Raw genomic sequence first — 13,600 nt, 5'->3', positions numbered from 1 at the left:
ACAAAATATCCGTCGTGTTCCTTTAAAAAACATCGGCAGTGGAACCTAAAATTAATGCTGTTTCTGAAAACAAAGGCTGTGAAGTTTAGCAGGAGATTTAGGAATTTATTTTAGATTTATTTTGCCCACTTAATGAATTTGAGTGTTAAATTGTCAAACAAGTAATGGAAAGAGAGGCCATAGAATTTTATTTTTTTCAAGAATGTTAAAATTAAACTGTTCTTTCAAGGTAACAGTTATTCACAGTAGCTCCAACAGGTCTTTGTGTTTCCAATTTGTCATGTCCAGCTATTCATTGGTCTGTGCAAAAAAGAAAAAGTCACGGAGCACATTTGAAAGTGGCTCTTGGCACAGAAACACCCTCACCTCTTTCATACCAAATTCTTAGTGAGTGCCCTTCCAAATAAGCCACCACAGTTGAAACACACATGGAAGCTCACACAAAGCAGTTACTCATTTCTGATTTTCTATTGTTGGTGAAAGTTGGAGCATGAAAGCACGCTCTTCCCACCCACACACCTGCTGTCATTTGTTCCGGTGGGAAAAATACTAAACTTTGCTTTCATACCAATCAAGAGTCAAAAAATAAATAAAATAAAGATACAGGCAGTCAGGAGAGATACTGTGATTTATCAGGTTCTATGAAAGAGAATGCATGTTCTAGCAGTTAACAGTAAAAGAGCATATGGCTGGTGGTAGATTTGGACAACCACTTGACTCAATATCAGTTCATTGTGTCTAGGTTTATCTACCTTTAAGCTATGTTCACACTGCCCTCAGCAAACATATGTATAAGCGCGTTTTGGGCTTCACAATTCTCATGTTCCCGTGTCACTGAGCAAGTTTCTATGACCGTTTTCAGGCTTTACATACAAAATGTGCAGCCATCAAACGTTAAAATTTAAACCCAGTTGAATTTGGTTACGTATGGATGGCGTCATTTTTAATTCATGGCAGTTGAAACTGTAAAATTTGTGAGTTTTACTGTTTGTGCCCGGTTGTAATTACATGATACCAAGTCTTTCATGTATCATAATAGAGCTGTGAAAGCAAAAGCCTGGAATAATATTCATGAGATCTGCACCGCTTCGACATTTCACACCGAGCCTCTTCCAACTGTAGGTGGTGGACATGTGCAGCAGAAAAAGAAGAAGAAGCCCATCCCTGCTTGTCCAGTGTGAACACCACGAGCGTGTTCTTGAACACACGTCAAATGCTTGGTGTGAACGTAGCATTAGAGATAACTAAGTGGGAACTACACATGTACATGCACAGCAAAGTTTGATAGATAGATAGATATTCTTTATTGATCCCACATTGGGGAAATTCAATTGTCACAGCAGTTCCAAAGAGCAGAGAAAAGAAAAGTGACAGCAATGTGCAAAAGTGAGGGGTGTTCCCAAATGGTCAACATCCTCCTTTCACCCACTTCCTCCACAAAGTCCAGTGGGCAGCCCAGGACAGAACTGGCCCTCCTGACCAGCTTGTTCAGTCTCTTCCTGTCCCGGTCTGTGCTGCCTGCTCCCCAACAGGCCAGGGCGTAGTGGATAACAGAGGCTACCGTTGGCTACAGTTGGTTTTAGATAATGTGTAAACAATCTGGATATTCAAATAATGTTCAGTTTGTTGGTGTTTTAGTCCTGTGGGGTCAACCTTTAATGCTGGATAAAAATATTTTTACTTACACTTTCAGTTTCTGAGGAAGAGTGTCTCTCTTTAAAATGAGCTTTAAAATCAATTGTCATGTGGAAGTAGAAATGAGAAAGAGGAGGTTTTATGGACGTGCTAATGTTTGAGTTCCCACCCTAAGGAGTGATTGCTCAGGAATCTGGAGAATTACAAGCATAACTCACTTTACATCCAATAAACCTTTCATTTTTATAAGCAATACCTGTACAGTGTCCTGAGACAGACATTTGTCAGCAAAGCACCGAAGCAAATCATATGCATCTGGGTGTACACTGCTGTGTTAGTGTGTGTAGTACCTTAATGGCAGAGGTGGCAATCTGGAGGTGGTGGAGTCGCCGAAGGGTGCTTTCACGGTCTGTGAAGTAGGAAGCTGCCAGCTGATGGAGCAGTTCCAGAGACACCACTGAGCTGTTGCTGTTGCCCTCTGACTTCTTATTTAGCTTCTGCTTGTCCAGGAAAATGGTCAAAGACTCTTCACCTGCGGACAAGAAAAATGTTGCTTTTATTTTTAAGGAAACAACTCAACTCCTCTTGGACTCGTATAAAATCAAGGCATCGCTAATGTGTTTAGAACCACCAAAGGATCGCCTCTTCCTTGCTGACAGTGTGATGGTATAATTGCCAAACCTGAAGTGGATTTCTGTTTTCACATTTGGCATTTCTTTGGCAGGCGTAAGCTGATTCTCAATGGTTCTTTTGTTTGCCTCCTGTGATGCAGATAAGTTTAATTTTTTCTGCCTTTGCACCCCTTTGTTAGACAATTACAGAACCCATATTTTTTTTAAAAGGATGACATTTCCCATGAGGGAGTTTTCTATTCCTACTTTTGTTTTGGCTTTAATGAAAAAGATGAAAATGATCTTGCAGCTTTTGTTGTGTATGTTATGTCAAGTATTGCCAATACATCTTTGATCGATGTCCTTTGTCTGGAAGCCAAATGGCTGCTGAACTTTCACGCTTTTTCAAAAGTCAGAGTTGGCTGGGCTCTGTGTATTTCCTGGCATGTGTCCAAACTGCCTCCTGAATTATCCAATGCTTCCCACTGGACTTGGTTAAAAATCAGATTGGTGTTCAGACGTGGACATGAAAATGTCTAGCGAGGGAGCCACAGTTTTTCAAGCAAGGTGCATGCCGATTACAAAATGCATGTGATGATCCTTGAAAATGGAGTCACTGGAAAAAAAAACATAAAGTTTAATAGATTTTTTTGTGTGATTCTCCATTTCACTGGTCAAAAAATGGACAAGCAATTTTTATCATTGGTGAACTAAATAAAAACTAAAATGGTGAGGCGAATACAGTACAAGTATTTCCAAGTATTAGTTGTGTTTTGTTTATTTATTTATTTTTTTTCATGGTTTTGCCGGAGATGTGACTCATAGGGGATTTAAAAAAAAATAGAATCCTGTGCGTTAATTTTCCACTAACAACCATTAGAGGGCACTGTAGGTGTGTGTATCAGTGTTTGCTGCTGATAGCAACGCAGAAAAAAAAGCGCTGCTCAGCCTTACGCTCTGTTCATACCTGGCTCCAAAACATACTTTCAAGCGGCCACGTCCAATGAAAAGTCATTAGAAATGGCATATTTGCGCGTTTCAAGCTTCTGTGTATAAAACCTTCATGTCATGTGTTGTGTCACAAGTTTTTAGGTCCTCTATGAACGGTTCTACATATGAATCACTTGCCCACTGAACGTGCATTGAACGTTAAGCCAGTTGAACTTTGACCAATCAGGGACTCAAATTGGTAGTGATGTATGGGTAGTTTCCTTTTCAAAACATGGAAGCACCAGCTGTTTGAAAAAGATCATTAAGGTGAAATGATTTATCTCGGATTTGTATGACACCATCTTAAATATAATGGAATAGAGCTGTGAAAGAAAAGGCCCAGAGCAAGATTTAAGAGATTTACACCACTTCAAAATGTCATACCAAGCCTCTTCCAACTGTTAGCACATGCGCTAGTATTATGTAGTGACTGTCTAGTGTAATTACCACATGCTAAAAGTTCAAGAACCCACATTTAGCTTGTTCTTCAATATACATCAGGTGCCCAGTGTCCACGTAGCAGTATGCCAGGCTTGGCAGAGTTATTTAGAAGCGACACAGAAGAGGATGAATTCGAAATAACAAGTCATCTGAAGTGATACAAAGAGTTTGGTTGACTTGGTAGCATGTTCTTTATGCTGCAATTTTCGCAATAATTGTTCAAACGATAAACTAACATACTAGATTCCTCCAGTATTTAATGAAGCTAAATAGCACCAATTTGTGCCAATAGTGAAGCGTGCAGATATTCTGTCTATTATTGTTATCTATTCTGTTATTATGATTTGCCTATCAAGTAGAAATGTTTGTTTTTGTCCCAAAATTTGTTAAATAAGTTTCTCCCAAAAGTGTGACTTATAGTCCAGTATGATTTTCCCTCTTTGTTGTGCATTTTGTTTTGCATCTGGGACTTATACATTGGAGCGATTTATATATAAAATTTTGTAATAATACTAGAAACCACTGGAGAAACCCTAAAGCTTGACACATTGGATCATTGATTACATTAAGAATTCATTTTTAAGGAATAAATAGTCCAACAAATTTTTTTACTTAACCCATGTGCTATCCTATGGGGTCCAGATGACCACTGACGTGCCATCCCTACCATGACATAGGTGGATAAAGGGGGAGAGGATTTCATGTAATCCATGGAAACCAGTGAAGATCACGAATCATTGAAGATAAAAGTTCAGCCCACTGTCTTGTAGGGTCTAGATGACCCAACTCCCAATGTTAAAGTGCCTAGGATAGCACAAGGGTTAATAGAGGAAATGTACAAACTGGATTTAATCTAGGTGATAAATATGCATGAGTCTCCTTTTCTTCATTGGACAGAGCTGTTTATGAATGGGGTTCTCGCCCCCTTTTACACAGCCTGTGTTAAACAGGCTGGGATGTGCTCTTTGAGCCACGAGGAAATTACATCAGTGTCATGACTGTCTGACTGACTGCTTAACTCCTGTGTGGAGAACATAATCCCCACCAGAGCAGTCGGGGGGCTTTCCCTGACGTAAACCCCGGATCACCAGTGAATGGAAGAAGCTGCTGAACAAGAAGAAGAGAGCTTTCAGGATAGGAGCCTGGGTCACGGAGAACCGTACAAGGAGGATATGAAGTCAAGCTCACACAGATCAAGGAAATGTGCATGAAAAATCTGGAACAGATGTCTCAGCAAAGTAAAGCGCAGAATAAGTGTGCATGGATAAAAAAAATACCTTTGACCTTAAGAAGAAAAAAATATTAGATTAAAGGGAGTTTGAAAAATGAAATGGATTTTCCCTTTCCCATTGAGTAGACCTGGAACTCCTATAGTCTTCTCTATTCCCCCAATTCAATGAAAGTCAACAACATTTTCCAGGGAAACTATCTTGTCTTGGATCATCATAAGCAACACCCATTCGCCCACCATGACTATAGTCAGTTTGATTTGATGCCAAGATGAAGCAGATGTTAAGTAAGAGGAACTGTGGGATGCAGATTTGACCTGTTTTTTTTTTTTCTTTTGAAACAGGTCAAGAATAAGCTACCCACCTCCTAAATACTTAGTCACAACTGCCATTATGGGTGGATACGGGCTGTCTGTGGGCAACAAGTGGGCAAACCTGTCCTGGACAGGCAGATGGCCCGCATGAAATATCATAGTATTAGATCACTCTGTGAATCTGTAGAGTAAAAATAGTCATGCCATCTTTTTACTACAGGCATGCTGCAAGCAACAGGTCGTAGCTTAATTAGATGAGACGCAGGCATGTCATACAGATTTTTATCAACCCTCCCCAAATCCTAGGGGGGTCCTACAGCACTTATGTATCACTTGCACAACTTGTGCATGCAGCATTTGTGAGTGGTCATTAATGAGCCAGTATGCGCACCTTGCGTACAACTACCGTTGTCCTTACTCTACGATACATTTATCATAACCCTATGTTCCATGATATCGCTTGAGGTGGCTGTACCAGCCTCAATGGAACTGCAAGACATACCTGTGCTCCCTTTAAGAAGCGGCCGCTACTGTCTACAAACCGGCACGGGCCTAGACAACCCCAAAACAAACAGAACCTGTGCGGGTCAACCTCCTTTACTTTAGCATCTGACTAAAGCTTTGAACACTGGAGCTGTCTCTGGTAACACCTTTATAACACACGCTCTTTGACATACCGGAAATCCTTAATCGTTCATGCAATCGTGTTTCCTTTGCATTTTCTTTTCCTGTTTAGTCAAATTTGTTGTCTGAAAGGATAAAGAACATAGTTGAAGTTGGTCATTTAAGCCATAAGAAGAACTGATGAAAACCCACATCCTGATGCACCTGACAGGGTTGTGTGCAGCAAAGCAGGAGCCACAGAGCTGATCATTTCTCTCCAGACTCTCCAGTTTTGCCATCCCTGATGGTATTTGATTGACTCTGTGATGTTTGTAAGTCTTAAGGCTGAGCGCAGATAGCTTATGGATTGCTTTTTAGCTTAGTTAAAGGCGGAAAAACTTTTCTGCATCATAAAGAAGCATTGCGGACACAAAGTTGTTCAAAAACCAATCTTGTCTTTTATATTCATGGTTATTTGATAGTGAAGCAAAGTCGTACGCATTGATTAAAAACTCGGCTGGAGACTACTCCAGACTTGAAATGTTTGTCATTTTTGAAATATGTAGAGATAAAGTGCGGTTCAGTCCTCAGCCTTAATGCTGGTAGAGCTTTTTACAGACCAGAAGATTGCTTTGAAAAGTCAGGAACCTCACACAAAGAGTCAGAATCACAACATCTCTCTGAGTTTTTGATCAGTTATTCCACTTTGGTTTCTCCATTAAACAAATATCATAGACGATTTTTTTCCCCCCCATTACCACAATGCCTCATCGCTCCTTTCATAAACATCGCAGTTTCCATTCCGGGGCTCTGCAGCTTCACGAATCAATTTATTCACTTCAGCTTTAGCAACATACACTCCATGGATCGATCCTGCTGGCGAAAGAGCAGGCAAGACTCGAGTAGAACAAAAGAAAACAACAGATAGATATCTGGGATGTGCGCTTTCACTCTGCTGCAGCTAATCAGCAACGCTCACCAGCTCTGCAGATGCAGTTCAGCCTGTTAATTACACATGGAGTCCATCAGTCTGACACCGCATTCATCTCAGCTAAATCTCTCCCAATGACGCTCCAGTGCCTATGCTGATTAATGTGTGGCAGCGGAGTTTGGGGTCTGAGGATACAGATGGGGGACTAAAGGTAGCTGTTTAGACACTGGGAGACAAAGAAAGTGGTGTTATCAGCTGGATGTACCCACAAAACAATTTCCTCACAAGAATGCAGGCATGAATGTGTTCCATAGCTAAATATGTGTTTTGCCTTAATCTTAAAATCAATAGAATTTATTTGTGTGATCATTATGTTTGGTTTTACTGTGTGAGATCATAAATCGCTCGTGATGTGCTGCAGAAATCCTTTATATTTTTGTGAGAAAAGAACCCCTTTTCTGAAAAGAAATGTTATAACTTTAACAAGGGGCAGAGGTACAGGGGGTGGCAAAGTAATCAATAATAAAAGCTTTTTTCAGCATTGCAACTGGTTAAACTTAGGCCACATATTCAAAAATGCCACCGCGCGGAGACCTTAAAGTTTTTCAGCAAACTCAGCAGGTGGCCCCCCGGCCACATTTGGAGGTTGCGGTGTGGCAGTCCAGTGAAAGGTGGGTGGCAGGAAGGCAGCAGCGTGATAACTGACTGATAAGAGGGTCTCCAAGGTCCCCACAATTGTCTGATGATCAGCCAATTTCAGACTACCACCCACCTGCTCCAGTCCTGTCGTACCACTGCAGCCATCCAATTGTTAGAAACCATACGGTTCCAGCACAGGCACTCGGCAAGGGCTGTTGACATGGGCCGTTGATGACCGGACGCCAATCTGGCGATCCCAGCAACCATTGGTCCTGTGTATGAAGCCTTCAGTGCTGGGACCGCTTGAACCTTCGGTTTGGTTGATGGGTCTTTTTTGATGTGTGCTGCTTTATACAATCTCTGGGGCTACCGCGCAGCTGGTGGCATATCATATGGACAGCCACCGTCCGGAGACATTTACAGATCAGCTGCCAGCCGGTGATCTGGCTGCCACTGCCTGTTGCCGCCCGATTTCATAATGATGCATCCCTGCCTGACTGACTGACGCCTGATGGCAGCAATTTACATTCAAGACCACGACAGTGATTTTCACAAGAACTCGAGCAACTAATCCTTAAGATTCTGCAGATGCCTCCCCATCGCGCCGTGGCAGTTGTATTTGTGAAGGACGCATAACAAAAACAGCTTAAAATGTGTATTTTTGATGCTCTCATTTGTAAGGGCCGTCCACTCTGCTGTTCTCATTTGCCATTCTACCAAAGTCTCCTGCCCCCTGTGTTTGTTCTACCTCCCCCACTGACCAAAACTAACCAAACATGCACAGTGATTTGTATGTTTGAACCATTCCTTGGTATTAATCTTTCCCATTGTGTTGGTCCACTCAACTTTTACGACATGATACAGTTCATTTAGTTTGTATTTGTTTGTGTCTGGTTTCAAACTTTGACCTGTTTTGCTGCTTTACTTTAAACTACTACCTTTTTAATGCAAATGCATGCCATTAGCAGATCATTGCTGTAGCTATTTCATGTTAATCGGAGCAGCAATGCCATCCGCAGACTTTTGAAAAAGGTGTTTTAGATGGTGTGTTGTCTTTGAAACTTCAGATGACTAAATTAACCAACTTCTATAACAGTACTTTCAAATAACAGGAGTGAAGGGATCGGCTGTACGCTCTTACCTCCCAGTGTGGCAGAAACTAGGAAGTGGGTCCCATACTTCTTGATGAGGTTTTCGTTGATTTGCTGCAGGGTTGGCCGTCGCCCCAGTAACCGCAGGTTGCGTAGGAACTCTGGCGCCAAGGGCAATGGCGCTTTCAGGAAATCTCTTTTTTCTGTGGCCAAGCTGTTCACCTTCCAGTGGCTGAACTCCCTGCAATTATGAATACATTAACAGATGAATGAAAATTAGGGGATGTGAATACATTTCGCCATTAAAATACTCAAAAACACTTTTATTCTCTCGGTTCATGCATTTTCTTTTCATTTTTTGTTGTTTTGTTTTTTTTAATTTAGAATATGAAAATTTCTTTTAAGAGGGAATTTAAATGATATCGAGAAACATAACAATTAAGTTTATTCTCTTTTTTAATCCTAAACCAGCTCAAAGTACTAACAATTAAGCCTTGGTCACATGCACCCCAACAAGAGTTGACCCGTATGGGTGCTGCAAGTTTTTGGTTGGTCCAGGTTCATTGATGATCAGAGACAGGTGCATCCGCATCTTAAAGTGAGCGCAGTTCCCTTGAGGCTGTGTCCACCTTAAGGGTCATTATAAAAATGGTGTGTACCATTGTCATCTGTGTGGTAGTTGTGAACTATTCGTGAGGCTAATGTAAGTTGGACACCCTACTTACATATGCATGATGCTGTCGTACAATGACTAGCCAAACTCTAGTCATTACTAAGGTGCGTGTACTGGCCCCTAACTGAGTAAGTGGTGTGAAGGTAATATGTCAGCATCTGTGGAGCGCCCGTAGGATGGCCACATAATCTACGATCTGATTGTCTAATTTCCTAATTTCTAACAGTGTGCCCCGTACAGGTTTGTACATTTTTCATCAGCAGACAGCCCATATCCACCCATAAGGGCAGTTGTGCCTGAGGTTTTTTCATTGGTTCATTGGATTCATGGGTTTGAATAAACGCATCAGGCCTGCTACATTTGACTGGATATGCAGCTATTCACAGAAAGGGAGGTCCCAAAAATTAGCGTTTCCAACAACCAACATTTTGTTTTCCTGCTCAGCCTATTTGCCATTGTCCATCCCCATCAGTGTCAGGTTCTGGGCCAGGGCGGTTGTTGGGTTTTGTTTTGACACTTCCGGTTTTTGTCTCTGCTCGTTTGTTCTGTCTTTACCTTATTGGTCTCACCTGTTGCTGAATCACCTGGAGGGTATTTAGCCTGCACTGATCCTGTCCCTGTCACAGGATCATTTTGGATTATTGTTACGATCGTGAGTGTTATTAAAACTTACGATTTGACTACGAGTCCCTGCGTCTGCGCCTGTGTCCTCACCTGTGAGTCCTTGACAATCAGTAAGGGGGTGGGATGTGTGAAAAAGGTGTGGGGTGGGTGCGTAAGTCTGGGGAAGGGGGTTTATTTTAATTTTCGTGCTTGTTTTTATGATAGTTATTTTGTTTTGCTTTAATGTAAAGCCCTTTGTGTTATTTCTTTATAGGAAAAGTGCAATATAAATAAAGTTTTGATTTGATTTGATTGGATTTGATTTGTCTCAACTTCATGAGAACCTTACCTGAATGAATGAGAACCTTCACCAACAACCCAACTTTACCAACTAAGTTATTATAACTCAAGTCAAAACGAAAAAAAAAACATGAATTGGTTTAAAATGAAGCTACTATAACCCAAAAAGTCAGTATTGCTCCACAAAGTGACCCAAAAATATAACCCAATGAAAACAATGTAAAGCTTTAAGAGTGTTACTGAAACAACTAGCCCAAAAAACTGTAGAATTTTTGTCATCAAACATAAGAGATAAAGTGCACAAGGACTGGTAGAAAAGCTTAAGAAAAAAGAAAAAAAATTGAACTTGAGGTGGCTGTACCAAATAACTTGATCGAAGTCATGCAGAGCAGTGGATGTTTATGTGGTCAGCTGGGCGCAGTGACCAACAGGGAAAAAAATAATATTCATGCAGTTTGTGTTGCTGGTAAACATTTCATTTCTCCGCTGCTGCAAAAAGCAGAACCCTGAGATATTAGAAGATTATGCAAATGGGTGCAGTACAGCACCTCATCTGCATAAATGTGCTGGGGCAAGACGAGCTGAACATCAGCACTTTGTGTAAGCATTTGAACAAAACAAAATACCAGCAGTGACTCGCAGTTTCCCCTGAAAGCATATCTCAAACAAGCCTTCATGATGTAACAGTTACTCAAACTGCCTTTTGCTGGTAAAGGTAACCATTGCTTGTAAAATAACACTGCAGTTGTGACGCTGGTAGCGCTGTGACTACATCAGTAAACACACAAAAGGCTTCTCCCCCTCCAGGATCAGCCAAAGATACGATTGAAAAAAAATAATCACATTTTTGTTTCCTTTTGTGTAAAATTCGACCAAAAGCTCCGATTTATGGTTGATAAGATCAACGGTTGACAAAACCGTCTCCTACAGGAACAGCCTCAGGAGTCTTGGTCACTCTCCGGCTTCATTAGGAGGTTCATTCTCACATAATGGCCCAATTACAGCCTTTCCACAGTCGCTCACCAATCACAGCGCACAGTTTAAGGCAGTCGTTTGAAACTCTGGCACTGTTCTGTCATTACTTCAAGATAACTCTGGAAAACGTCATGTTAAACGCATTTCATGCAGCTGAGAGGAGAAGCTGTAAAGCACCAAAAGGTCAAAAGGGAGGGTGGAAGCTTTTTCTTGTTCTCGGGGACACATAAACTTACCTTTTTCCTTTTTTCCCCCTTTGTATTCATGCTCAGAGTACAGTCTGCCTAAACTCAGAATAACTTACTTTTCCCAAAACATCAGAAACCATCACTTTTATCATTTTGAGATCTTTATTGTTTAAATTGTTTAAACCTTTCTGGTATCAAATTAGTCAGCACCTTAGTTGATCTTTTTAGTTTTGCTCATTTTTGTGTTTGAAATATTAACCCAGTTAATCCCACTATATTCACAGAATTGACAAAAAAGTCACATTTTTTTAAGAATGAAGAAAGATGTTGTTTTTAATCCTTTAAAATCCACACGAAAAATGTTGCAATATAATTTTTTTATGAGATAGCCTTTGGTATTAACTAAGATAAGTTGGGTGACTTGGTAAGTTTTTGCTCACAACAATATTAGTTTAAGATCTAAAAATATTGACATGAATAAAAATACCTTATTTAGCCACAGTCTCAAATTTTAGTGGAATGATGATGAACTACAGGGAAGAAAACATGGAACATACAAAACAAGTAAAATCCAATGGCTTTTTTAGAGACAGTTTGGATCATTTTAATTAGATAGGAGTCTCAGAAATTCATGTATCGAATTTTATATGGTTATTTAGGGTTTAAGCTGTTTCATGTGCTGAATCAATAAACAGCTAAATCTTTAAAGCCTTCAAAAATACTGCCCAATTCAAACCAATGTCAGGATTCATGCAAAAGAGATAAATTACTGTTTTACTACATTTAAAACAAAATAATCCCAATTTTCAACTTGTCCTGTCCAACAGCTAGGCAAACAGATGAGAGCTGAGGGCCTCTTGTGTTGGACATATTTTATTTTAACAAGAGGGGTTATTCATCTTCAGACAAACCAAAGGTATGTCTGAATAAACCCCTTTTGTAATTGAGGCCAAACTTTATTAATTTCAATCATGTTTGAAAATCTTTGGTGTTGGACCGGACGGAAAAGGAAAGAGGGGAAGAAGAGAGAGGGACGTTAGAGAGAGGGGGGGGTAGGAGGGTGATAATCGGAGGGGAAAGGGGGTAAGACCATGAAGCAGCATAGAGCAGACAGGCTTACTGGTTGTTTATCGTTACGGTACGGTTCAAATGTAGTACAAAAAGGGCGGGGCCTGTTCACACACACTCAAATATTATCAACACACCTGCTAGCCGCAAAAATGTCCACATGTCAACATGCACACAAAACAGATAGTGTTCACGAACGCATACCTATGCCTTTAAACCAACTAGTGTGAAATCTTTCATTCATTCAATCATGCAAACTATTAGTGCAAAGGTGAGCTAACACCTGTGCTCAGGTGAGTGTTTATGTTCTTCTAAAATGGATGGTGGAATGTGAAAAGAAGGAGGAGGAGTGCCCAGCCACCCCCACACCCATACCCCCGCCGCAGCAGCAGCGGCAGCTGGAATTCCCCCAACGCCACACGGGAACAGGCAGGGAACAACCGCCCCCCGGGCGACCAAGACCGCCACCCAGGCCAGGGCCAGCAGGACCGCCGCGAGGCCCCCAGAGCCAGAGAGCAGGGAGGTGCAGAGGGAAAGAGAGTGCCGCCCCAGCCCAGCCAGGAAAGCAGCCCCCCGCCGCGCCGGAAGAGCCCAACGCAGGGCCCCACCGGAGAGGGACGCCCACAGCCCCAGACGAGCACCCCACCACCACCCAGGAGTTCCGGGCATCCCCCCGCCCCGACCCCAGGTACGAGCCAGGACCCCCCAAGGGAGACCCGCTCCGCACTCCAGGCAGCCACCCACCCGGCCCACGGTTGGTCCAGGTAGGAGTAAGGCAGGGGCCCGCCGCCCCCGCCCAGGAGGGGGGAACCCCGGGGAAAAAAGGGCGGCCCACAAGGGGTGTTATAAATATGGCCCGACCAGGCTCGGCCATGTTGGAAGTTTGGCGGGGCCCAGCGCCCAGGGGCAAGGACCAGGACCCACCCCCCAGGGACACGAACACCCCCGGCTCAGGTGTAATATGAACCCCCCCACCGCGCGGAGAGAGCACCGCCGGGCCCAGGGAGCCGGCACCCAAGGGACACGGCCGCCATCGCCAAGGGGCCCACACCCCCCACCAGGGAAGGGGTAGGGGACAGATGGACCCAGGTCCCACCTTCCTTGTAAAATGTGTGTGCATGTATGGGTGCTTGAGAAGGTGTTTGTGTGCATGTGTGTGTGTTTATGTTTGAATGTATATATTGAAGGGGGAGGGGTGTGTGTACTAAGGGGGGTGCAGTTAAAATTGGCGAGTAGGGCACTAAGGGGACATCTCCTGATTACTCACAGTGATGTCCCCTCACCCTCCACACCAAGGGGCCCTAAATGT

The 13,600-nt window shown here is 42.5% G+C and overlaps 1 protein-coding gene across 1 annotated transcript in view; it reads right to left on the bottom strand.

Annotated features, from left to right (window-relative positions):
* The window catches only part of brinp2 (BMP/retinoic acid inducible neural specific 2), an 87,517-nt gene extending 78,441 nt beyond the window's left edge, over positions 1 to 9,076 (bottom strand). The window contains exons 1-3 of the mRNA XM_023964951.1: positions 9,009 to 9,076; positions 8,535 to 8,725; positions 1,986 to 2,167 (exon numbers count right to left, since the gene is read on the bottom strand). Coding sequence (XP_023820719.1) covers positions 1,986 to 2,167; positions 8,535 to 8,725; positions 9,009 to 9,076 — 441 coding nt within the window. The remainder of the gene's footprint in view (positions 1 to 1,985; positions 2,168 to 8,534; positions 8,726 to 9,008) is intronic.
* Positions 9,077 to 13,600: the final 4,524 nt, after the last annotated feature.

Source organism: Oryzias latipes, chromosome 17 (assembly GCF_002234675.1).
Source record: "Oryzias latipes chromosome 17, ASM223467v1".
Classification (NCBI taxonomy): Eukaryota; Metazoa; Chordata; class Actinopteri; order Beloniformes; family Adrianichthyidae; genus Oryzias; species Oryzias latipes.
This window is presented reverse-complemented; position numbering and strand designations above follow the sequence as displayed.